Below are 27995 nucleotides of genomic sequence, written 5' to 3'. Positions count from 1 at the left end.
TGCTTAATAACTCTTTATCAATTCAAATAAACCCAGTAGAACAAATAATATCATTTAAATAGTGTACCCGCCTCTCCCTCCCACAGACAATATTATTGGATTACAGTCATGAGGATTGGTGGAAAATGTCCTTAATGGTCATGAAAATAATATTACAAAACAAAAATAGGCTTTATTTCCTTTAATCCAATATATTATTATTATGCATTTATCTATTTTTATTCTGGGGTACTACAACCTGGACATGTTCTTGCAGGTTTCATGAGATTCTTTCACAAAACCAAGTGAACTGTATATCAAAGATACATCTTTTAAAAAAATGGCTTATTTTGAAGTTCAAAACGTTTCCTGATCACCATCTCCGCTCTTTTCAAATGAAAGTGTGTTGGGGCAAAACTATGTGATGCTGTGCACAACGGGCTCAACCTCATTATACATATACTTTTTTAATAGAGTGGATAAATATACTGAAGAAAGCATGTAACCATGCAGTAACAGACTGAAAGGAAGCTCAGAGCACATCCCAATTAGTAGTCAAATATTACATCACAGCTACTCCAAATGAACATTCACAGGCTTTGAATTTTAAGAGTTATTTGAAGGGCACATCTGAGATTCCTTTTGTCCATGTAGGTTACTGAAATACTGACATATACATGTGAGTACAACTGAAATGTTAAACTACATATACATAAGAGCAGGAACTAAATAAAGCAAATAGGACTCCACAGGAGTCCAAACTTACCAAAAGAATAATCCAGAAAATAGCCATGTTAAGCATGCAAAAAATGCAAAAAACAAAAAAGGAAATATAAAACAACACTAAAAGGCAACTCAAACACAGTTAAACATGACACAGCTCCACATCATTGCGAGAAGCAGTTAAACATCTTTAACACAAAGTAGAAGGCAAAGCAGCATCTGAAATATACAACACTTCAAAAGGACATGGTGGTTGGTTATTAACAGTGGGACCAAAATGAATAAAATGAACACAAAACACATTTGACATGAAATGCATATATATATAAAAAAAAATATTTAATAGCACACATGAAAAAGAGTTTGGTTAATTTGTTATGAGACAATCCCATTAAATAAATTAAATGATCGATGTCATGATGCTGATGATTTTCCTCTGTTTTCCCCAAAACATCTTTACCTTCCGGCTTATAAACAAAAATCCAGGCTAAATGTCATCTTTGCCTCTTTTCCTCCAAAATTGTGCTGGCTGTAAAGAGCTTGCACTCAGGACAAGCACGAATTTCCATTTACTTGAGTGTCAAACTATGATGTATCTGATCTGTCTTTACCATCACATGCTTTGGTTTAGCATCAGAAGTTATGTATATTTAAAACATATTTCTTAGCACTCAATTCACACAAATGATTTTTGAATTAAAGTTTAAATTTTTCAACTGAATGTGCATCAAGAAGCAGCAATTGGGTGATTTCAATGTAGGCAACTTTGTGGATTATGATACGAGTGGTCTAGTTTTGTTTTGTGTTTTAAAAATAGTACTTATTATTATCCCACTCCCTATGTTCTAACATTAGTGGCCGAGATCATCAGGGTTAAAGGAGCAAATTTTCCAATGTGCAGAACGGTGTCAGAATACACACTGGCTCTGGCACCAGGATCTTGTTGGTGGAAAAGGGGTATTTGAGACAAATAACCAAGGGCAAATTATTTTATTTTTTTACACCCCAAAGTGGTCATTAGAGCTGTGCGCAGAGATCAGAGACTGTGATAGCAGAAATGCAGGACCAAAACCAGTAGAGGTGTGAAACTACGACACACCTACATTCCTAAAGTAACACGGGCTGAACGGATGTCATTTCCTGATCTGATAAACACCAACAAAGAACTGGTGAGTGCATCTCCTCTCTGGGTTATATGGATTGATCCACACAAAAATGATTCCACAGTAAGAATAAATCATATTTGTGGTGTTGTGGTCAAGTTAAGGGTGGCCAAAGGTTCCTGGAAAGAAAGACAGATCTGGGAAAGCCCCTCTCATGAGGACATCACCTCATGTTCGATGACTTAATAAAGCTGACACTACATCAAGCCTTTGAAAAAATAATAATAATTGGGCTGCATGACAAAACATAGTGTTTTTACAATGACCTCAAACTAAACCTCCATATTCCACGACCATAAGGAGTGATGTTTGAATCACTCTCTGATGGTTGAGGAATGAGCACCATGGGAACCCATGAACCAAGCATGGTAAACATGCTTCAAAGATGTTCAGGGTTGTGGCAATGGGAACAAAGCATTAAAGAAAGGACTGGGCTTGGTGACTGTGGTGTTGGAGGGGATATGATGGTAATCAGAAGGGAGACTAAAAGTGCTGAAACACAGAAAACAAAATATTGAGCATTTATTTCACTACTACAGCACCATCTCCACTTAATATCAGCTCAGACGATGTTTACAAAGCTGTATATTTGCTAAAGGATCTATAGTCAATATATATAGAACAGCAGTTCTCAACCAGGGGGCCGGGGCTCAATGGCAGCCTCAGAAAACTTCCAAGGGGAGAGCAGGATGATTTAGAAGTAATTTAATTATATATTTAACAGGGATTTTATTTAAATCGGCATTTATGTGATAACATTTGAGTCAACGTCGACTAGTCGCTGATGACGTCATTAATGTACAAATAAGCCATGCTATGGCATATGACACAGCGCTGCCCACAAGGCTATCGCTCCTACATAACAGCTTTTTTTATCAGCTCTTTTGTCTTTGGATTGTTATATTTCTCACAAATATCTGCTCGTTCTAAATCAGATACAGATAAAGTAGCACAGTAAAGATTACATTTATATAAATGCATTAGTGAGAGAGCGATTGTATGTGAATTAATTATACCTGTCTATGCAGAATCTCTCTACTAATATTATGAAGCTGTGGGTTTTAGTTCCCAAGATATATTGTATATGCTAGAACTTTTCAGTTTCTAAGCTATTTAATTCATAAATCACAGAACAGTGTTGACAATACGTTTCTGCGCTACTGAATGTTTCTATGTGCATGTGATCTGCTTGTTATATGTGAGCTACTGTCTGTATGTGTGTGCGTAACAATGCAGGAGTGCATTCGATTAGAATGTGATTAACTTACTTGTACAATAAGCTGTGTAAAACATGAATTCACCTGATAAATATTGAGCATCCAGATCTCTGAGTATGCATTTATTTGTCATTTTAACTGTTGGAAACAGAGCGTAAAAGTGGACTTCAAAGATTTCTTATCCTGTTGCACCCTCTATAGGCCATGATCAGCGACTAGTCGACATCAAGCTTAAAGCGTCATGGCAGAGCATTAAAGTTTTATATATTTATATATATATATATATATATATTAGTGCTGGGCAAAGATTAATCGCAATTAATCGCATCCAAAATAAAAGTTTGTGTTTGCATAATATATGTGTGTGTACTGTGTATAATTATTTTGTATATATAAAAACACACATATGCATGTATTTATTTAAGAAATATTTGCATATATATACTGTATATACATTTATACATTATTTATATTATATATAAATATAAATAATTTATATATATAAAAAAATCAAATTTAATATATGCATGCATATGTGTGTATTTATATATACAAAATAATTATACACAGTACACACACATATATTTTGCAAACACAAACTTTTACTTTGGATGCGATTAATCTTTGCCCAGCACTAATATATATATATACACATAAATACTAGGAAATATAACTACTATTAATTACTATTAATTACATTTATATATTTTACAAATATGATATATTAAAGTAATCCAGCTCTAATTTACATTAAATGCTAAAAAATAAACACATGGTGAGTAGAGAACCATTAATAGAGAGGAACTAGTTTGCTGTTGAACAAACACTAACATCAGATACATTAAATATGTACTTCTATAATCAGTTTAATGCCATTAAGGAACCCCTTACATGGTCCTGCACAATAGCTGATGTGATCCGGGCCATGGCACCAGATTTAAATAGAGGGGTATATCTATAAGGATAGAGGCGTCCTTCGGATGAGACGTTAAACCGAGGTCCTGACTCTCTGTGGTCATTAAAAATCCCAGGATGTCCTTCGAAAAAGAGTAGGGGTGTAACCCCGGCATCCTGGCCAAATTTGCCCCTTGGCCTCTGTCAATCATGGCCTCCTAATCATCCCCATATACTGATTGGCTTCATCACTGTCTCCTCTCCACCAGTAAGCTGGTGTGTGGCGGGCGTTCTGGCGCAATATGGCTGCCGTCGCATCATCCAAGTGGATGCTGCACATTGGTGGTGGTTGAGGAGATTCCCCCCATCTATGTAAAGCGCTTTGAGGTCTCAGAAAAAGCGCTATATAAATGTAACAAATTATTATTATTATTATTATATTCTGATCCAATATAATGACAGAAATTATGGAGGGAAAAAAAATTTTTTCGCTGATAGCTGAAACACTGGGATGTTCCTTGGTAAACATGGTTATCAGAACCTTATTTACTGATGCACCACTGGAAACAGGAGAAAACATGCAGTATTATCTCTCGACAAATATCTTGCCTGATTAAAGCTGTTGTAAATGGTTTTAGCCATTTTGCCAAGTGCATAAAAACCACCACACCAACAACAAAACGCAAAACCACTTGCAGCACCTTTAATACATCAAACATTGGAATTATAGTCTATTAGATTAGTAAAACATTATATCAGCATCAACATCATAACATTCACTCAGTCATTACAAAATACTTGATTCATAATGTGAAACTTACGTTGTTGTTACGCGTCTCAACGGCTGGGAATTTTCTTACGATGAATTTCACGGCTGACTCCAGGTTTTTGTCAATTAGGTAGGAAGGTTTTGCCTTGGGATCTCCACAGGCCTACAATGAACAGGGAAAAAAAAACATCACTGCTAAAAGTGCAACAGCTTGAACAGCACCACTGTGAACATGTGCAGAAAACTAACTGATCATGAAACAAAGATTCAAACCGTTTGAGACAGATCAGAGAGGAAGAACAGTGAGGTAAAGTGCAGGGATTTGATCACAGTTAGAAAATGCAGTGGATGGAAAAAAGAAAAAGAAAAGAGAAAAGGCCAGAATGTTGAAGAGACTGAAAGAGAATAAAGGACAGAAAGAATGGGAATCGTAAGGAACTTAGTTATTTCAGTTTTATAATGATTCTTATAACCTATTAGGAAGCACAAAATAATTGATTCACTATATTATATTTACTTACTATTAGGGATGCTAACGATTAATCGACGATCGATTAATTCAACAATCGCCGTTCGGTAAGTTTTATCGATGAAATTACTATCAACATAGTAATTTCATTGATAAAACTTATCGAACGCCGATTAAGCAAGGTCATGTGAATGCGTTCTGCTCAACCGCCAAACATAAAGCAGACACAAGTTATGTTTGGGACCATTTTATGTTAAAAGGCTAGAGTTACACCTTCATGACTACATGTTTGCGTGTGCATTTGCAGCCTTGTTGTTTTGTGCAAATGTAAGCTGTAATATTGTGTTTATTTTCTGTAGGCCAATGATTATCTTCTATAGGATGCATTTGGTTAAGAATTGATGCAGTAGTAAAATGTGCCGGTGGTCAGCTTCAGAGCACGCAGCTCAAACAGCAATGCATGACTAATATTAACTGTGACTGGAACTGTCATACTACATATAACATTATAAAGAGAAAAATATAGTAATAAAACATGAATTATTTGAGCTTAGTTGCCTTGTTTATGCATGTTGCTCCAGGAAGAGCGTGTCCACAACACGAGTCACACATTCTGAATAGCACGTAACTTAGTACAAGTTCACTTGAACATTTGCGTCATTTTGTTCAGATAATTTGTAATTTTATGTTTATTTTGTATATATCTGATTATTACACGGCTCTGCGGAATACTTGATTCTGACTGGTCAATATAGCGCCATCCAGCGGTAAGTTATTCCCAGATAACAACCGCTCAAAACAGATGACGCAGGCTCATCCGGGTTACTGAAGGAACAGGGTTTCTTTGTGGAAGTTTTGCGTTTGGTGAGCTAATAAAATATTAAAACTCAGTCGAATCAATATTTTGTGTACAGTTATTTAATTATGCCATCCAGTATCGTGGACTCGCTCTCTCTTGTTTCATACAAACGCAGCTGCTGCCATTTTGTGATTATTGTTTTGTACACTGTTGGATTATGAGATACAAACAGGTATGATTTTAAAACAGTTTAATCTGAAATCAATATATCTTATCCCCATAATTATTTATGTGGCGAAATGCTGTGTAATAAGTGATATGAATGACTGTATACCGTATCTTTTAAATGTATGTTTAGTTTGAACTTGCCACGCTGCAACTCTCTCCGCGGAAGCTTTGCGTTTGAAGACCTAATAAAATATTTCAACTCAGATCAATATTTCGTGTCTAATTATTTACTTATGTGGCAAGTAGCCGTGTAATAAGCGGGATTTGGTTTATTACATGGCTTCGGGGTCCTCTTCCTGTCGGGGTCATTTTGAGAGAACCACCGGTTGGATGTACATTATCCCTTACTTAATCTCATTTAGGATGCGTTTTCGTTGAGTTAAATATCCCGCTAGCAAAGTGCTTCAGTTTACCGGTGTTTATTTAGAGCTTCAGCTTCAGCTCAAACAGCAATGCACGAGTAATAATGACTATGTGATTGTGACTTATGTTACATAACATTATAATAAGAACACTATTTTAATAAATCATTGTGAATTCATTGGGTTAAGTTGCCGTGTTGTTCCAGGAAGAGCACATATTCTGACTAGCGCGCATCTGAGTGTTGGTCACACGTTGTAGTAGGCGGCCTTGGTGACACGTTGTATCAGTCGTTGTATTAGTCAAAAAAATGAGTGTCGTTTTATTTTTTGTATCGTATTGTTTCATTGAGCATAGTATTTCTCAACACATTCAATAAAGACCAAAGAAAAATAAAATAATGTAGGTAAAGTTTTTTTTGTTTTTTTTTCATGGCACTGTATTTTTGTACATTGTTCCAGTTTTGTTTTAAAAATTAAAACAAATACTTTTTGTTTTTAAACAGATTTAATACAGATACTAAAAATTATACCAGTTCTGGATTCCCAACCCTAATCAACAAAAAAAGGGAAAAGGGGAAAAGAGAGAGGACAGAATTGAAAATGCTCTTCAAATGGACAAGGTGCTGCGTGAGAAGTTGGAGAGCAGTTAGTGGAACACAGACAGCAGTGTATGATCAGAAACAGTCCTGGTGAGAGAGAGAGAGAGAGAGCAACAGAGAGATGGTGGGTTTGCTGGACAGTGAGTCTGATTGGCTGGCTGTTCTGTAAGAGGTGAGTGTCTTACAGAGTGAAGGAGCTGGAACGCGTCAGTGGACGTGCAGCTGAGGCAGGGCAGTGTATATGGTCACATGACACGTTACATGATGCTTTACATGCACCTACAGCTAACACAGCATCAAACCTCAAGACCATTCCAGTGTGCACGGCAACACACAGAGGCTCTGGGTGCTGTAAGACAACATGTGTTTTTATACAAAGCCCATTAGGTCGTTCCCAAAAAAAAGACACCGCATGGCTAGCAAACTGACGCGAGTTACACGCAGGCCCTGGAAATGAAGCAAACCGGCAATCAGCTCGAAGCACACTAACATTAAATTTACATTAGCTAAATTACTCCTGTGCCCACTGATAATTTAACACAGCCAATCACAGAGGAGTAAATAAATAAACCCACAGAGAATCTATACTATGCTTCAAAAATGGCTGGCTGTGGCTGGTTTTGTTCTTCTTTGTTTATCAGACTACTGACATCCAACTTGTGCTTTGCAGTTAAAAGCAAACTTGCTGAAAATAAAGAGGATGGTAAAAATAAAACAAACAAATAAGGGAAAAAATGGAAAATTAAAATAAGCCTCATGCATTAATAATATTTATTACCCTAACAAATGTAAGCAAAGGATTGTAACATACTTGGCTGGGCGATATTCGTGAATCGGCCTATATTAGTGATTTTTTTTTATTTTTTTTATTGGATTCGGCACATTACTTTTGCTGTCAAATAGTGCTAAATTGAATGGATAGTGCTAGAAAACAGCAAAGATTTACTACTTTTTAGAGCACAATTTCTTAAAGAGCGACCGACTATCTATTCAAACTTTTGCACAATGTATCAATATTTTATATTGTATATTATGATGCCTAAAGAAATGTGTGCATCATAAACAGTGTTGGGTGTAACTTTCCCCTTGAGAAAATGAACTAAGGGATTACTCTTAATTTTTAATTACAGTTACTTCTGATGTAATTGCATTAAATACTGTATAGACTATAGAACAATTATATGTAAAACAATAGTGGATTTAACATAAAAATGTAAAGTCTAAAGTCAAAATGTATGTTTTAAATGTAACCTTCTCATTTTTAAATACTTTGGTCATTTCAAAAATAATTTATGCAATTTTATATTTTTTTATTTGAAAGAATTAAAAGAGCAGTGTCATGTCTATCCTTGGAATGAGATTTATTAAGTAATGCAATACATTTTAGAGAGAGTAATTAGAACAGTCATCTAATTACACGGTTGAAGACGTAATCAGTAGCTAGTAATTAATTACTTACCCAACACTGATCATAACATAAAAATGTAAAAATATGGATAAACATTAACTGACTTGATTTTTGTTTCCAGTATAGAACAAAAAAAAAGTTAAATCTGTATTTTACTAATTGCAATAAAAATGTTGAATCTATGAAGTGAATGGCTGTCAAAATGATGGCTCCTCTGCTCACAAAACTTTTTAAGCCATTTCAGAACACATCCATAAATATAGACATGTGTCAAAATGCAGCTAAAAATATTAAGATCTAATTGAGAATTATTCGATTTTTGTTTACCGCCCAGCTCTAACCACTCAACATCTGTAAGACTGCCATAAATTTAGCTTCGCAAAACAACAAATCAAAATCACTGCGCTGAAGAAACAGAAATAAATCTGTTTAAAGAAAGATTAAACAGAAGAGTCCTGCTGGTGCTACAGTTTGGGAAGGGCCTTTTTTTGTGAGTTGCGTACAGAAAGATCATGGGACATGAGACTGAGAGCAGGGGGAAGGGGGGGAAACTGAGATTTTAGGAAGGTGAAAAGCTGTGCAAACCTTCCAAACTTGTCCTTGCTGGGGGAAGCATTGTAACAGAAAGAGAGAAAATTACACATAAACACAGGTTCCAATGTCTACCATGCATGTTCACTTCAAAACAAATTAGCTTTGGGAACTAAATGTAAGTCGTTCCAGTTAGTGTGTTGTTTCGGGTCCTAAGGAGGGACGCAAGGGGTCAGTTGGGTCACACAGTGCAGTCGTTCCCAGAGCTAACATTGACACCATGCAGAATTCACTCCTCCGGGAGCAGGAACACTGCGGGCTGAGTTCAGAATTCACGTCCATGTTCAAGAAAAGACTAGGAAGTTTGTGATTAGTCAAAGAAACATAATCCATGCAAGTAAAAGGGAACCAAGGTCAACATGTTCACAAAATGACTGAAAACAGATCTGAACTTAAAGAATGACGAACAGAATCACACTGCAAACATAGAGCGCGCAAACAAACAAAACAGACAAACAAACAAACAAAAAGGTCATTATTATCTGCTCACTTGCATCAAATCATCTCATGCACAGAATTATAAAAGCAAAGAGCCAATTACAGCTGACTGTCACTGATCTCAGACTATCCATGTCATTTCAATCAGAAGTGATATCAGGTAAGAGTACTAGATGGTTTAGCACTTAAGGCTGGGTATTGACACAAATTTCACAATTTGATTGGATTTCGATTCACAAGCTTGCAATTCGATTCGATTCAATATTGATTATTTTGGATATCAGGTACAATACATGGCAATTTTTTTCAAGGAAAACAAATCTTTTAACTAATGCTGTAAACTATGGGAGTCAGTCGAGCCTACTAGGCTTCATTAGCCTACTATGATATTGAAGGTAAAAAATAACTGAAAACTTAAATTACACTTTTATTTATTTATATAATAATAAAGTTATATAAAATATAACCATTTAAATGGTGGCTGTCATAAATACTTGCCAGATTTATTCAAACATATATTAAATATTGAAGAACATTAACAATTAGACTATAATGAATATGTAATATGGTGCATATATTTAGCAAAATGCTCCTCTCTAGAGTTAATTTTCCTGTCTTTATAGTCACTGGATATGATTTTTCTGAGGTAAATGTGATGTTACATGACATTGTTTACAAGCTGTTTTACTGACATCTTTCCACGGTTGAAACACTGATTGAGTGATTCCATGTGACGATATGGATTTCAATAAGTTGTACGCTATCTTTTAACACACTTTCAGATGCTCATTTATGTTTATTTCGCGCTGTAACTGGTATTATTAAGGCGGAAGAGAAGATCATGTGCGCGCCGCTGCTTCTCTTGAGCTGAGCTAGAGCGATCTCACGCCACAGCGCCAAAAAGGTATTTATGTTTTTGAATTTCGTAAGAAAATGGACGCAATTTGAAATCTGACACTTTGTTTCATATCAATAGTAACAAAGCACAAAGATGATTGTGATTTATTGGATGGGATGTGCGCTACAATGTTCCATTCATTCATCAGCTGAAAACAGGATGACTAGCCTAATCGATTCTTGGGATTTAATAATCGATATTAGTTCGTAAAAATGAGAATCGATTAAAATCGAGATTTTTTTACTCAGCCCTAATAGCACTTCATCGAATAGTGCACTAATGCCTCGTTTCCACAGAGTGGTACAGGACAGTACAGTACAGTTCTGTACGATTCAGGAAGGTAAACCCTAATACGGCTTGCGTTTCCACCACCAACAGTACCCATGATAGGCGTGGTGTATGCCGGAAAGTAGCGATCAATGTAATTCTTGCGTGAAGAAGAAATCTTGTTTTTGCTTGTCGGCATGTGTCATTCCCCTTGTGGCATGCGCAAGTTACGATTCTCTGTCAACCAATCAACGTTCAGCAGTGAGTCTAGCTCCACCTTTTAGTACTGGACTACTGTGCTTGGTACCCCAACAGAAGGGGCCCAAAAAAAGTGGTACGGTTCGGAATTAGGGTAACATTCACAACTTTTTGACAATGGAAACGGCAAACATTGTGTGCCCGCCGTACTGAACTGTACTGTACCACTTGGTGGAAACGAGGCATAAATGTGCTTGATCATTTGAACTCAGTTAAACTGTTATTTCAAGAGAAGTAGCTTTAAAGAGGGTGTAGCTTTATATTGTTTCTTACCCCTTTTCCACCAAAATGATGTTGGTGCCAATACAGCTACACAGAATGCAACGTTAAGTAGGAAAGGGTTGAAAATACAGATTTCTTGATTTTAATCAATTCTCATTTTGATTAAACGATACTGATTCTTAAAAATCTTATTTAAAGCGCGCCATCCATCTATTAACTTGCAATAAGCTTTGTGCTTTGATACTTTTGATATGAGCTAAGTTTCAGCTTTCAAATTCAGCTAGAAAAACTCGAAAGGTGCATTTTGATAAATATACTTGCTCGTTTATATTTTTACTTAACCTGTTGTTAAATTTGTCTTGAACGTTTGAATAAATCCATCATGAAAACAAGTTATGCAGCCTCAATTTAAATGTTTATATTTTAGAGATGCACCGGTCGACTGGCAATAAATCTGAACCGGTTTTTAGTTTTATTTTGGCAGATAACAGAGACGAGACACACCAAAGACGGACGCAAAGAGGAGAACAGAGTCGTGCTTTTCCTCTTACCTCTATAAGTGCAGCGCTGCTTTGGTTACAGCGGGAACCAAGACAACGTTATATCTCTGCTGTTCCATAAGCGCCACCTACTGTCGAGAAACTAGTCCTGTCTGAATAGGGCTTTTGTTTGGATCATGAATGGAGTGGTTGCCTTTCATTTCAAATGGTTATAGATATTTTTGTGAAAGGCCAGTTTGGCCTGTAATAGAGCAAATAAACAACAAATAAATTTACTTAAAAGAAAAACAGACAAATCAGCAACCGGATTTGGAATTGGTCATGAAAATCCCTATTACATTTAAAAAAACAAATTGAGTACAAACACAATTATGTAATTAAAAAGTTATTATTATATCATAATTATATATTTTTTTAAACTGTGCAATTTAAATTTGATAAATAAATAGTTAATTTAAACCTTCAATATTATAGTAATGTACCAATTGACAGGGTTCCCTGTATATTTACTGCATTAGTTCAGAGATTTATTTTCCTCAAAATTGACATGTAGTGTACTTGATTTAGATCCAAATGAATCGATATTGAAATGAATGGAATCAAAATCAGAATTAAATCACGTTTGTGAATCAAAATTTAATTTGTGTCAATGCCCAGCCCTTATGTAAAGGAAGAGAAAGCATGGGGTCTTAAGAATTATTATTATTTTTAATTTCATATGCCAAATCAAACATGAAAAACTTTTGGTGGGATGCAAAAGATATTTCTCTTTTGTGTGTATAATACATCTACAGATAAAAAATAAAAAAAATTCTAGATTAAATAGTCAACCTCACTAATCGACTAGCTGGTTGTTGGATTTGAGTCTGGTTGAGCTAGTGGTTAACATTGTGAAAACTATGTAGGTTATATTCCTGCTGTGGAACCCATTTGTCCTGCTTTCGGTGGAAGTGCACAGAATTGCTACTGGTTTGGGTAATGGCTTTGGCACCAGCACTATTTTGGTGAAAAAGGGGTCTTTGAGGATTTCATGTCGAGCTAAACACTGTGAGATAAGAGCGCACTTCCTGAGGCTGTTTCCATGGAAGAATTCTGCTGTCATTTCCTGTGACACAGTTTTGCTACCCAACCTATATGCTACTGGCAGCTAAACCCAACAAATTCCAAACTGCATTTAGCACAACTTGTGTTTAAAACAAAGTCAGTGTCAGTTATCATTCTATGCTTAAATTGCACAAGCACAGGAAAGATGTCTACTTAAGGTTTAAACTTATGAAAAACTTAGATAGATTCGCTTGGATAGTAAACATTACAAAGCAGAAAGAACAACTGAATGTCAGTTTCAGGAATTCAGAATCAAACCAGCATCAAATGCCATCTAAAATCTTAACTCCCTCTCTGTACCCACCAGAACGCAACGTAGATCTTACAGCACTCAATGCAATGCCTGCCAGTTGCTAGGCAACAGGACTACCAAAAGCATGTATTCCAATTTCTAGTCCTGTGGAAAAGCAATCCCTCAACTAAATTCGACAGAAAAAAAATGCTATATATGAAATAATGGGCAATAACACTGAACTGGTACAGTCAAGTTTCCCACAGTGCACTCAACTGTGTTGTATTCCGAATGGATATGGTGCATGGGGGTACACAAGAATATGACAGAATATCACTAATATTGGGTTGACCCCTGACTTGTCTGAATGAGCGAGGTCAGACATACAACAAGAGTGACATCAGTGGGCATGGAGAGACAGGCGGCACTCCAGAGACCTTCTTGCGCTCTAAACGGGCATCACACTCACTGATGAATTCACATCACATATCTGAGCGAGTTCACAGCCAGAGGGAGGAAAAAATGCTAACGCCGATGGTCCTCTCCACTATAGCCCACTTTCTGCTGTGATCTGGACTGCTGCCATTACGGCTAGCATCAATGCCAAGCCTTTCTTAAAAACCTTAGAAGTGGCTTTAATGGCAAAGGGTAAGAAAAAATTAATTTTGAAAGAACTGACTAGAATTGACAGGCTTTGTGTGTGATGCTAGCACGATTCAAGATATTTCAAGCCCTCTGATTGCTGAAAGTGTAATATGGGAGGATCTCATGAAAACATGTCCAGCTCACATTTCAAACCAACAATAAGAGAAAAAATATGTTGCATACCTAAAAATAAAGACCATTATTTCATGACATTTAAGCACTTCCCAATAGTGTGATATGTGTCTGGACATTTTAGTTCCTGGTAGGATTTTTTTAGTGATAGGCCAATATACCAGCCAGACAAATGAATAATTGGGCCTTATTCAGATTATCAGCATCAGTTTGTTTGTTTATCAGACATGTTATCTATCAAAATCTATTGTCTGTGGGTTTTTTACATATATTTTTTTCCCCCAGTGAATATTATGTTAAAGTCCCCCTGTGGTGAAAATCAAGTTTTTAAATGTTGTTTATATGTCTATGTGGTGTTTAAGTATTTTCTCCCTAAAACTGCAGTGAAAAAAGACGGTTTGAAATCGCTGGTGTTTCTGACGTCACAAACTACCTCGTAACCAATCACGTCAACGTGCCGGCAGGCTTTAGCAAATTAACTATGTAGTGAAGCCGCGGAGTCTCAAGAGAAGCCAGGTTATCCCGGTATATTTTTCTGTTGATATGAAAAATCAAGCATTTAGCAATATAGCGGGTGAATTATGTACATGATGTATATTACGATGAATATGCCCTATGCCCTTCTCCACTGCCCTTCTCCACTGGCTTTCTAAGTTGTTCAAAGCGTTTTAAGGTTGCTGATTTTCAGAAGGCAGCTGTCTGACTCTGAGATAATGAATGGAAACATGGTTTGTGTAACATTATCAACATTATTAGCTGTTTGACAACATAGTCAAGCAAAAGGCTAATCATATTAACTACCGTTATGTGTCCGATGTTGTAGAGAGCGATACATAAAACGCATTACCATTCTGATACATCATCGACTTGAGATGACCGAGTGGATTTCTGAGGTGATGTGATTGAATGGAGGCGGGGCTAATTTGCATATTAATGGTCCGCCTATACTAAATGAAGTAAGGGTGTGGTTACATTCAAGCTATATTAAGGCATGAATAAAAAAACACTCACAGGAAAAAAACATTTAAATATGTCATTTTGGTGATCAAAGATGAGTTAAATTATTGACTACAGGGGGACTTTAAATAAGCACTCAAATTTAATTCACAATCAAAATTTTTCACAAATTCACAAATGGCTTGTCACTAAAATCTAACCTAGGTATGAAACAATGTTACCATTAAAGACACTGTAATATATATTTTAAAGCATAATTTAATAATTTAAACAATGCTTTCATTATGTATAAATCATTTAAATTATATATATATAAATGGGTCAAAACACAATACTGGTCTCGGCTCGTTGGTAACATATTAATAACAAGCCGGGACCTAATTGTGGGTCAAAAGTAGGGATGCTCCGACTGATTTGCCTCAGATCGGTATCAGCCGATAATCACATTCTATGACTCGATCGGGAGTCACTAAAATAGGCAGATCTCACCAAACGATCGCAGATTGATGATGGCAGACTTCAGTGCCGCGGTCATGTCAGTGTGTGGAGTTATTACGCGGTATCAAGAAACATGTTCAGTTGTAATTATGTTCAGTTTGACATTAAGTCTTGTAGGCTCTGTCTTTAATAAGCCAGAGAATCCTAATATGGATAATGTTTTGCATAAGCCCTGTTTTTAAAGGCCTATTAAAATGTTAATTGTAAAATTAATATTTGTTGTGCTTAATCTGGTTATTTATTTGACTCTCAATTAAAACAAAAATCTACTTCATTACTGTAAATAACAATCCTGATCGGAGCATCACTAGTCAAAAGTGGAATATTTTTATTCTACCACTTTTGATATACGCATTTACTGCTTAATTGCCATGAAAATAATGTCACAATGCAAAAGATTTTTAAGCAAAATATCCTTTTGATTTTAGAGTGAAATGTGACCCAGACATGTTCTGTGATATTTACCCAAATATGTTTATGAGTCATCTAATAATTTTTTTCAAACTAATTTAAAATAATAAACATTTATTCGAATTAATTAAATATTTAATAAGTAGACTACAGCAACTAACATTTTGTCAGAACCTCAAGTATATAACATGTTTTGTTTAGATGTCTATTCAGAATCTTAATCTCTATTAAAAAAAAGGAAGAAAAAAAGATTCTCAATTTATCCACCATCGTGCCGCTCAAATCCCAAGATACTAGGCATAACCAGTTTGTGCCTCTGATTCTTAAATCACAGATCAATTATTTCTAATTACAGCTGAGCAAAATCAAACAACTTTTACAATTAAATCCACCTTTTGATAAAGGGAAATTATGAAAGATCAATACTGCAGGACACAACTGTCAAACCACCACTTCAGAATCCTACACATCTGACATCTGTCAAACATGCTCTGGACTTCAGGTATGACAGATGAACGATTGAAAGGGCTTGGATGAGATCATTTCAACACACCCACTGAGATATCAAACTGGAAGATTCAAATTGACCAGGACTGCCAAGCTGCTACCAACTACCCACAATTAGATCTTTGTAGAAACTACAGCTTTCAGGGCTGTGATGCCAGGATTGGATTATCCTCTTCTATAGATGGGTCATTATCAGTGCTTTAAAAGCTGGGTCACGATGAGGTTCTAGTCTGGACACACAATGTTCACAGGCCCTCTCAATCACAGCTTTGTGCCCTTAACCCTGAGTATACAGTGCCAGTATATAGATATGCTAGCATAATATCTGCTTTAAGATCGTAGGGGGTGTAAAACTAGGACATTAGCCACCCTCATCCTAATCTCAACATTATAATCATCGTTATTTTTATATGTTAGATCGACCCCCTAGAAAATTCACTAACCTGTACTAAATCTCAATCAAATGAGACATTAATGCACTATACAATGTAAACATTGATTTATGGCTGTGTCGCGCGCATACACACGCACGCACACACTCACTCACTCACTCAATCAGGGCCTGGCCACATCAAACCCGTGTGTGTGTATGTGGTTGTGCATTTGTATAGGTTTACTGCAGTCCTCTGCTACACACATGCATGAAGCGCTTATTCTCACCTTCTTTATGTTGTAGATGCGCGTGAGCATCCCGATGCCGCGGTCGTTGAGGATCGTCAGTTTCTCCGCCAGCTTCTGCTGGCTCGGCTGCAGCGCGCTCCGAGACATGGCTCAAACGACCGTTAAAACGAGCTAAATCTCAACCGAACGGATTCCTCTTGTAGTGTTAAAGGTTAAAGTGCCAAAACGAGTTGGTTTTTAGTGTTAAAATTCGCCCATATTACGGGCTTCAGGCGCGTCGTCGGGATGTATTTTTTTTCTAGGTGTTGCCCTGACGGCCAGAACGAGGCTGCTTCCGGCAACGTCACTGCGTCACGTGACCGGAGCACTCCGCAGGACCGCCGCCCCCATCATGCTGATGATAGTTGTTGCAAAAATGTTTTTGTCTTAATTATTTTCTGTGGGTTTTATAGTTTTAAGCTTAAAATGTATTTGATACATTTATACACATGCAAATACAAGCAGTTTAATGCATCATACGTTTTTTAGATAATAAACCAAGATACCCCCCCCCCCCCCCCCCCTTTAGGCTAAGACTAAAATGCATGTTTGAGCTGTTTTAACTGAAAGCAACTTGCACTAACATCTTAACACATGTCAGTGCCATTGTATTCTCAAGATCTCAAGATGCACACCAGTAATGTTTTTTTTTTTTTTTTAAGACACATTTATAAAAGCTACTTAAATGCCCTAATTGAACTTAGGTCTAATCCTGGCTCAATCTAAACCCTGTCTGTGAAACCAGGCCTAAGAGTTTAAAGATTCAGAAATGCTGTTATCAGTGATGCGAGACTGAATAAATTGAACCAACTGCTTCGCTAAATATTTTAATTCGAAGTGATTGAAACATTGCACTGTGGAGAAATATGCAGGTCAAAGTTGTGCAAATCATCTGAAGCCATAAATATTATATATACTTATATATATATATACATATACTTTTTATGAAAGTGTAATCTAAATGTAATTACAAATAATTGAATACCCTTTAATATGAAGTCCCTGCATAATTTGTTCTTGTAGCATATAGCCTAACTTTGTAGTGTCCGTTTTACCTATAGCCTATGTTTTGGGCAGGTTTTGGTTTTTAGGCCAATTAGAAACAATTACGCTATCACTCTCAATTTTCATTATATAGCCTATGCATGTTTATTAAAATCATCATATACTTCACCATCATTGCCCTGTTTCGACAAACCGGACAAACTGACAAAGGCAGAATTCATTTTTTGTTCTTTTTTCTATTAAAAACAATGAAGCATTACAAGAGCTCCAGCGAGGAGGAGTGATTGTAATTTGGGCCTAATGGGTGGAGCTAGAATATCCAACCACACCCTAACCCTACCCAAAACTCTATCCCTCCACTCCCTTCGAGCTCCAGAGAGGAGGAGCTGGACTAATCCCACCCCATTGGAGAGAGGAGGAGCTGGTCGTCATTTGACTCTGCACTGCAGTCTGCCTACCACTGCCTACCACTTGAATTTGATCAATACGCGCTCCGAACCAATGATTCGAAACAAATTATTCACAAAGGTTTCGAAGCTTCATGAAGCAGTGATTTGAAAGCGCATCAATCTGTCATTCATTCATCCATTCATTCATTTGTATATAAAAAACAATACTCTTTTTTTATTCTTATTTTTTTAACATAGGTAGCCTATAAGTAGGCCTACAGCTTCAACAGCGTTTTCAAACCAGTTTTCACAAAACAAAAAAAGTAGATTGTTTAATTTGCTACTACAGCTATGTATGGCTACATGGGTTATTGACAAATTAGGCGGTTATTGACAAAACACACGTAGGCTACTGTTGTTATTTAACATCACTTTAGATTTTCACAAATATATGGCAAAATCGTATATATAGGCCTATATTAAAAATAAAAACTCTTTAGGATTATTAGATAGCCTAATAATTGCAGTGTCTGCTCCAAAGACGTTCGCGTGAGACGAACGTAAACCGACTGCACCCAGAAAATTGCTGACATAATAAATTATTTTATAAAGTTGCCTGTCCTGAAAATACGTGAATCATTTGCGCATTGGGAACAGGTTCACTAATGCAGGCAAACACACGCAGTTATATTTCTCTCCTTTAGGTGTCACTGTTGTTTTGATCTTCCCCAGGTAATTATGCTGAGGTGCGCTAATGAATCTTCTCAGTTTTCAGGTAGTATCAAGGTCACAGAAATTTAGACGGGCATTCATTTACTAGGGAGGGAGCAAAGCACAGTCTCACAGCACAAACTAAGATTAGGAGCCTTTACATTTCTGCTTGGGACATCCTCGCCGCAAATGTGATGCAGTCGCTTGCACAAGAAATAAAATCCTTCTCCAAAACTAAATTGCGAAAACAATGCACCAGAGTAACGACTTTGAGCGGCAGGCGGATTATTGAGACATGGAGAGGTTCCACTGTACAGGTGGTTGAGGAAACAGCACAGCCTGAAACTGCATGTGGATATGTTCAGGATAATAACTGGGATCTTCAGGTTGGATATATTAAACCATATATGTTGCTTGGTGAGTAGGCTAGTTGATCTTCTCATTTGACACTGTAACAAAAATACGTAAAACCTCACGTTATGGCCTGTTTTAGTCATTATAAAATGTAATGTATAGAATTATATGATTAAAAACTTTGTATTGTATCATGTTAATGTTGTACATTGCGTAGGCTACGTAATTAATGCATTAAATGTAAATTATATTTCTGGTTATATATAAAGTAAAATGATAAAAGCCTATAAATGATTAAAAAAAAGTTATTACAAATTATTCTAATAATGTAATATATTCTAGATTTTTAGGTTACTCTTTATTTTAAGGTGCCATTGTTACAGTGTTATTATATATTTAAGTACTGAGTAATATTAATTAACAACATGTACTTATTATAGGGTTAGGGTAGGATTAGGGATTGGTTGAGGGTTAGTTGCATGCAATTATGCATAATTTACTGTTATTACTATGGTAAATACATGTAACATTATGTAACAAGGACACTGTAAAATAAAGTATTAACAATTTTGATATATAATAGTAATGCATGATTTTTATTTATGTTTATTTCATAGGGTCACAAGATGCCGCTCATGACTTTGGTACTTTGAGGAAATATAAGGTAATGTGCTTGACTGATTTCTTATTTACTTGAGTTTATTATTATTATTACTATATCATTTTATTATAATTTATAATGTAACTTTACTTGATGACGTATAATGTGTTTCTATTGATTTCAGGTCACACATATATTAAATGTTGCGTATGGTGTGGAAAATGCCTTCCCTGACTTGTTCATCTATAAGACACTGAGCATAATGGATCTGCCTGACACTAATATCATATCATATATCAAGGAGTGTGCACAGTTTATAGACCAGGCTAAAGCTGAGGTAACATTTGCCTTTTGTTTCTTTGCCTAGTCATAATTATATACACATATAAAATATACATTTGGGGTTAATATTTTGGGATTTCCAAGAATGATTTTGCACAAAATCATTCGTTTTTGCTCAAATCCTTGCATTTTGCATAATGTAACACCAATGTATGGAGGTCTGGCAGCATTAAAATAGGGATATTATTTCATTCTCTCAGTGTAATTTCCTGAGCGTTGGGCTTTAGCGCCTGGCCTATGTGATACCGCATCGGTCATCCAATGGCTAACTCTCTTATTCTAGGTGACCATGCGGAGTGCTGAATAATGGATGCTGAGTTTTCACAATGCATTATTCAGCAAGTTGTAGAAAGATCATATCACTAACGGGCCATTGTTTGTCATACAACCTCTTTACTAAATAGTGTCGCCAGTCACCCTTAACCTGACACTGCCTCATGATTCAAATTCACTAAGGTTTATGATTACAATGGCTGCTGGAAATAAGTTTCCATTCCTTTGTAAAATGAGCGTAGCACCTCCCGCCACCTAATTTACTATGTCGTCTATGATGCAAAGGGAAACAACGGCTCAGTTAATCAATTGATGTTCTTCTCAACTCGACGGAATGTGGTTCTCTCACCCGTAACTTGCAATTTTGTAATTCCTTGCAATTAGCATAGGATTAATTACATGCTTTATAATGGAGTATGTAATGATGTGAAATTAAATGCCTCCATAGAGGGATTCTAGTAGCTTCTGGAAACCATTTATTTTCCTTCTGTTTGACTGAACAGTTGTTTTCTCTCTCCAGAAAGGAGTTGTACTTGTCCACTGCAATTCCGGAGTTTCACGTTCTGTCTCAGTTGTCATTGGATATCTGATGTTGAAGGAAAATCAGGCATTTGGTGACACGTTTGCACTGGTGAAATCTGCTCGACCGGCCTCTTGTCCAAATCCAGGTTTCATGGAACAGCTGAAAAACTTCAGACCACAAGACGCTACACAAGCAAATGGTTTGGGTCATGATTGAACATTATACTATGGCTGCATCCACTCAATGTTAAAGGGATAATTCACCTCATAATTAAAATTCTGCCCTCATTTTCTCATCCTCACATCTTTTTTTTAAGCTTTAGGACTTTCTTGGTCCCAGTTTATATTAGGTGTCTTTAACTACTGTGTACTGACATAAGATACAATGCACTTATTGAGTGCATATGTTTTTACATTTTACTTGCATTTTATAAATACCTGCATGTAATTACATCCACAATTACACTGTTTGACCCTTCCTCTATACCTCAAACCTACCCATACCACCAAAGCTGTCCCTTACCTTGCCCGTATTGTTTTTGCAATACAACATAAACACAATAGAATTATTGGAATTATTTTTTTGATGCAAGTATAATAGTAGTTAAAGTGTGACCACTTTCTTTCTTCTGTAGAACATAAATGGTGATATAGAAATGTCTAAGCTGCTCTTTTCCTCAAAGTGAATAGGGCCCATGGCTGTCAAGGCAAGGCAACTTTAGTAAATAACTTAAATTTCAGTCTGTTCCTCACACAAAGCTTAGAATATGGCACATGCGTAATATGCACTACTTCTATTGAGTTTTTTGTTGTTGTCTTTTTGTAAAACAAAAACAAAAAAACAATTAATATATGATATGAGGGTGAGTAAATATAGGCAGAATATTGATTTTTAGGTGAACTGCTCTTTTAAAGCCACCAGTGCTTCCATTGCAGTCTCATATATGACTTTGATTTAACACTTTGGAATTGTCTAATAGGTGCTAAACCAACTAACTGGGAACATTCTCAGAGTGTTCTGGCAAGGTTCTCTCAAAGTTATGAACAAATGTTCTTCCAGTAACATTAATAGAACATTCATTCAAAGTTATCTGGTCTTTAATAATGTTCTTAAAATGTTAGCACAAAAACATCTATAAATCATTCATGAAACACATTTTATTTTTTTTCTAAAATGTTAGTTGGACATTCGTCTAACATTTTTAACTGTTACTACTTGTTTCAGAATGTTCAGAGAACATTCAATAGTAACAATCCCATAATGTTTGCAAAATGGAATGTTCCCTTAATGCTCTCATAACCAAGTTTTCTTTCTTTATTATTTTTTTTAAATCGACATTTCGAATGTTCAGAGAACATTCAGAAATAATGTTGTCATAACTTTATGGGAACATTAGCAATACATTCTTAGAACATTTTATTGTTAGCTGGGATTATGACTAAATGGACAAGTGAGTACAGCCACAGGCATTACAACAACACACTGTAAAAAATGACCTGGTAATTTTCTGTCAGGACATTATCTATTAATTTTACGGACATTTCTGTTAACCCTAAAACACAATTCAATGCAGTGCATAATTCAACATACAGGTAAAACACCTGTAAAAAAAAAAAAAATCCTTCATATTAATACAGTATATACATTGTGTCCTATTACAGACAGTTTTTAGAGTTCATTATTGGCTTTTAGGTCATGAGTTGGAATTTGAATTAAATGACAGGAAGAGGAATTTACTGAATTGCAGTACAAAGAAATTCACTACAATAACAGATGAGATTGGCATTAGTTCCCATTTCCAATACACTGTATTATTTTTCATTCTGTAAATTCAGTAACAGTTCAATTTCAGGAATTCACATTTAAAGGCCATTCACACCCATACACTAATTGTAGTAGCTTCTATGGGGTATACATTTCTTATCATAATAAATCAGCAAAACAGAGTGTATCATTTCAGATGCAGTTATCATCCTGTTCTGCTAAATTCATCAGGCATTTAGAATCTGATAGTGACATCTTGTGGTCACAGCTCACATTTAGCCTTTTCATCTGTTTAGTAAAATGGTTAGATCCAATTCAGTAAAAAAATAAATAAAAATACAAATAAAGAATAACATTCTGCTCTTAAACCAGCTTCTTATACTCAGTAACTTGGTCTTTGATAGTAACACTAGGCATTTTGTCGTCATTTAACTTCCTTGGATTGCGTCTGGGATGTTAAGCTATATTTGTGCAATAAAGTAACTTAAATATCAACCAGAAGAAAGGGACGAGTTGAAGAAGTATTCCTGTTACATCAAATCTAAGTTCAGTTTTCTTTTGTAATTTTGTAATTTTCATTAGGCCCACATATTTGGATGTTTTTGTCCATAGATTGCATAGTAATGTAGTTTTTTTTTTTTATCTTAAAATACTTGTTTAAACCTGTTTTGATTTTCTGAAGATTGTAATTTGTCATCATATATATATTTTTTATTAGAACTTCTTGGATTTTGTGGTGTAGACCGAGCCTGTTTTTGACGTTTAAGTATGAATGTGTGGAATGGATTATACTGAATAAAATATGTATATTAAGATACTTTACATGTCTGTATATATTTTTTTTTGCAAACAATTTTTTTGTCAGTGTCTTTAACTAGATTTAAATTTCAGTCAAATTAAATGTAATTCAATCTATAAACTACACTGGCCTCATAAACATAACATATTGAATGAAATTTTTTTGGAATTGCTTATTAACTTATCAAAGGTAAGTGTTATTTAGATATTTGCAAAACATTTTTTAAATATATAAAGAGACTAACTTGCTTCAAATTAAAATGCTTCTGTTCAAAAATATTATTTGAAACGGTATTGTTTATAAAAAGTCTCCACTCAGAACAGGCGGGGTTGTAGCGCCCTCTGTGTTAGTGATAGAAATACATATTGGCAGGGCGAGGGCGTGCATGCTGCCTACATGAGAATATTACGAGTGAACTGAGATGACTTATCTCGAAAACATAGGGAAACTCTTTGTGCAGTTGTCGTCACTTCAACTCTATCTCCTATGTTGTTGATAAACCCGGGGATTTGCTTTTCCACATGGGCACTTTCTCATCCAAGCTCTCCAGGAGAAACGTTGTGACCGTGAAGCCCAAAGAGTCCGATGACGGCAGAGCGAACCGGGACCCGAGCAAGAGCCAGACTCGGGTCATTAAAAATTCAGTTCAGAAGGTCAGCCGGGAAGTTCAGAGGGAGTCTGTCATCACTGAGGGAGGCAAGTGATGAGAGTTTCATTGCTGTTTTCAACTCTGTCCGTGCTGAGGAAAAGTTCGACATGGTCCAATGACGGTTTTGTTTGTTAACTTTCTAGGCGGGTAAAATGATGTCAGGCATTTGGTTACAGCTTAATTTTTAGAGACAGTTATATCAAATCTATGTTTTTATATCAGACAATAATTAATTCACAATTAATTACAGGGGATTTGTCACTTATGAGGTGCGAATTAAGGTTTGAATTCCCTCAAGGGAGGTGTACAATGCTACATAAAATTATGGCAACGTTAGTTGCAACAAAACATAGACAAAATATCATGAGTAGTAATAATTTATAAATTTATTATAGATGTACACAACACAAAAATATAACAGAAATCATTAGTGTTAGTTTACTCATTAAGAAACATTAAGTCACCATGAAGTTAAATTTGACAATTCCTATTTTTTATGGAATATTGCAGTAGCCTATTTATTATAAATTATTTATTCATGAGCATGTGCCACGTGCCCTCATAATCTTTTACCATAATAACTTAACCAACTCTACTCTGATGATGTGTTTACTGGCTCTAGGGTGGGACAACCTGTCACTCACATGAGATCAACCAATAGCAAACCACAACCGTCCAACAATCCAATCAATTCCCAATGGACAAAATCAAGTCCCGCCCTGTTTTTTTTTTCCTTTTCAAGAAGCTGGCAGCATCCAAAATCGCATACTCTCTTGAGTAGGTACTTATTTTGAATAAGTAGGCCTACTTACTTACACGACCGCTAAAATAGTACGTTCTATATAGTACGAGTGTGTGTAATCCAGACATACTACATTCGCCATGTTGTCATTATCATGTGACCAACCAGTGTCAGTTACGTTGCTTTACTGTCATTCACAAATCCTCCCCCTTGGAATTGTGAAGTGTCCATTTTATGCACACTGCAGAATCTCGCCTGAAGAAGTAGGTCATCTGGGTACTTTTTGCCTGCTTTTTTATGAGTACTGAGTTGACATACTTCTTTTGTCACAAAATGTTTTTCGCCTTCTATATAGTAGGGAAGTATGTGATTGCGGTTGCAGCCATTGTTACACTCAGATATAGCCTAAGTCACAATAGGGAAGAAAACACTATCACAACTTCTGTTTCATGTCGACTGTAAAACCTCATATTGAGTTAGCTAACTGACAGGAAAATTACTTACAGGAATTCCTTTTAAAAGTTGATCCCTCTGAAATTCATTGAATACGCATCATGCGTAATATTTAGCCAGATATGAGGTCTTTCCTTTAGACCTCATCTATCACCAGGGATTTCTTCAGCAAAAGCCGAATTCAATATTTACAATGTTATCTGTTCCAAGCACATTTTTAGACAATATTACCAAAATAGTAAAAGTGGAAAACATACAGATACAATTGTTTTGGTGGAAATTTATGGCAGAATTTGTCATAGTTTTGCATGCATCCTCAAAATGAACCGTTGGCTTGGGAACCAATATTAGTTCAGTTTCAAATTAGCCTTTAAAAGGTACAGTTGGTCAATTTATTAGAAAATGTAAAAATGATTGATATAAGATTTTATAGACTAGTGTTCCAGCAGAGATACATTTTTGACCAATTTATTGGTCTTGATCAACAAGTTAATTTTATTTGTAATGTGTAACATACTACATGTACTCAAACTTCATGTTGAACAGGTTTCATATATACATGTGATGTGGCCACATGGGCCACTCACGTAAAACACTAGGTGAGCAATATGAATATTAATGCATTTCCAAGAATGACATGACATGGCCAGTATTTCACTGCTGTCTTTGTCATGGCAACCCCTGTACAGTATTAAACAGAGTGTCATCGGAGGTCTTGTTTCTTTAGAGAATGCATTATAATGATTTGAATCTTACTATTTTATTTCAAGCCTCTTGGACGTAAAGGGGTTGAGTGGGCAGAACAAAGCCGGTGGAATTCATTACGAGGCCTCTCTGCCGCGTCGATTGGGATGCTGCGATTGGGGGCTAATTTGCTCGCCGTTGTTTTGGTTGCCAACCGTGCTGGATGGCTGCGAGGAAAGCAATTAAAGATTTTGTCTTATGGCCAAATGAAGAGCAATTAAGAGGAATAAATTCAGCCTCTTTATTTCACAATCACACTGAAGAGCTGTTGGTGGTTAGATTAGCATAAGTGCTGGCAGCGTTCTTTGTTCCCAGTGTTTTTTTGACCCCTAGTAACTTGCACACAAATCTACTGTTATCCATAAAAGTGGAGCTCACAAAAAGTATTTTCAAATTCAATATTGCACATTTTAGGGGCTATATGTAGAATTCAGAAACCCTTGTTATTAGCGACACCAGTGGCCATTAGGTGAACTGCAGCCAGCAACTTACTGCTCGTTCTCGCACTCGTGCACACATAACGTACAAGAGACTGAACGTGATTAAATGCATCGATATACTCACGGCAAATGTATTTCTCGTTTTTTGCTTAGAAGTAAAAAGAAGTTGGAAATACATTTTCAGCGATATACTGTTACCGAACATCCAGACGCTGTCCGTCGACGCTGCTGAAAGTGACATATAGAAGAATATGTAAATATGTGCTACGCACTTTCCTCTCAATAACAAAATAAACACACAACAAAAAAGACAGCGGTGAGAAAGCAGCAGTTAAGAAATCATCACCAGCTCTTCACCGGAGTATATTTGAGACTACGGACTATATAGATCTGGCTATGTAAGACTATAGTTTGAATTAATCCCTTTTCTTTGCATGACACATACAGTAGACTTTATACAACATAACTCTTTCGGCATTATCCTAAACATTGTATAAGCATTCATTTCTTGTGTCTTTGAACGGAAGAGAGACTGTCGGGAGCGCACGTAAACATCACATCCTTTTGATTTTTTTATAGCAGAAATGTTCCGAGTCCGTCACTTAAAAATCAGTCTACAGGCTTTCATAGACAACCTAGGAAGTTGGAGAAGGTCTCGTTTTTCATGTTTCTTTACAAGCTGTTCACACATTGGCAACAAAAAAGCGATTAATGCATGAAAATTCTTACATATAGCCCCTTAACTATATCTTTAATTTATGATCTGCAGAGCATTTATCTCAGGTCATATGGTGCCACCAGCCAAAACTAGTTTTCCCTTTGCAACTGCGTAGGAAGAACTAAGGTTAAGTTACGCCAGTGGTTGTGTTAATTGGTGTAGTGATCTATATTTTAAAGCCCATAATTAGTTCCCGTAGTAATGACTCGCCCTTGCCTTGTCAAATGTGTCTGAAGACGAGTGTTCCTATGTAATGAAGAAGGTTTCCAAATGCCTTCTGTCCATTTGAGACTCAGGTTTGCTGTTGCATATCAGTTCTAGATTTAATACTCTGTCGCTGGACCAGCCGAAGAAACTTCCTGTGACGTGCTTGCACTGTCAACCTGGGAGAATAGGAGTGTTGATTTAGTGGAAGTGCAAAGACTATTTCCTGTTCATTGTTGCTGATAATTAGATGACCTTGAGCATGGCCAGGGCAGTTTCATTAGACGAATTTACATGTTCATGTCTGATAAACATGCACATTATATTAAAGGGGCCCTATTACGCTTTCCCACT

The 27995-nt window shown here is 36.1% G+C and overlaps 3 protein-coding genes across 10 annotated transcripts in view; 2 read left to right on the top strand and 1 right to left on the bottom strand.

Annotated features, from left to right (window-relative positions):
* nckap1 (NCK-associated protein 1) overlaps positions 1–17235 on the bottom strand; it is a 54010-nt gene extending 36775 nt beyond the window's left edge. For 4 of the 7 annotated variants that reach the window (XM_082176668.1, XM_082176671.1, XM_082176670.1 and 1 more), the window contains exons 1-2: positions 16931–17235; positions 4798–4908 (exon numbers count right to left, since the gene is read on the bottom strand). In XM_082176668.1, coding sequence (XP_082032794.1) covers positions 4798–4908; positions 16931–17038 — 219 coding nt within the window. In that variant the 5' untranslated portion in view covers positions 17039–17235. Of the gene's footprint in view, positions 1–745; positions 2630–4797; positions 4909–16930 lie in introns of those variants that run through there. The other 3 variants (XM_082176672.1, XM_082176673.1, XM_082176674.1) reach the window with 2 other exon arrangements.
* Positions 17236–19006: 1771 nt separating this feature from the next.
* On the top strand, positions 19007–23682 carry dusp19a (dual specificity phosphatase 19a). Its single transcript, XM_082175525.1, has 4 exons — positions 19007–19452; positions 20007–20053; positions 20175–20327; positions 21126–23682. Exons 1-4 carry the CDS (start codon positions 19230–19232, stop codon positions 21342–21344), a joined length of 642 nt encoding a protein of 213 aa, XP_082031651.1. The 5' UTR covers positions 19007–19229; the 3' UTR covers positions 21345–23682.
* A 431-nt stretch (positions 23683–24113) lies between these two features.
* pde1a (phosphodiesterase 1A, calmodulin-dependent) overlaps positions 24114–27995 on the top strand; it is a 105190-nt gene continuing 101308 nt past the window's right edge. For both annotated transcript variants that reach the window (XM_082176680.1, XM_082176679.1), the window contains exon 1: positions 24114–24387. In XM_082176680.1, coding sequence (XP_082032806.1) covers positions 24213–24387 — 175 coding nt within the window. In that variant the 5' untranslated portion in view covers positions 24114–24212. The remainder of the gene's footprint in view (positions 24388–27995) is intronic.

The sequence above is a fragment of the Leuciscus leuciscus genome, assembly GCF_965113295.1.
Source record: "Leuciscus leuciscus genome assembly, chromosome: 7".
In the NCBI taxonomy this organism is placed as follows: Eukaryota; Metazoa; Chordata; class Actinopteri; order Cypriniformes; family Leuciscidae; genus Leuciscus; species Leuciscus leuciscus.
This window is presented reverse-complemented; position numbering and strand designations above follow the sequence as displayed.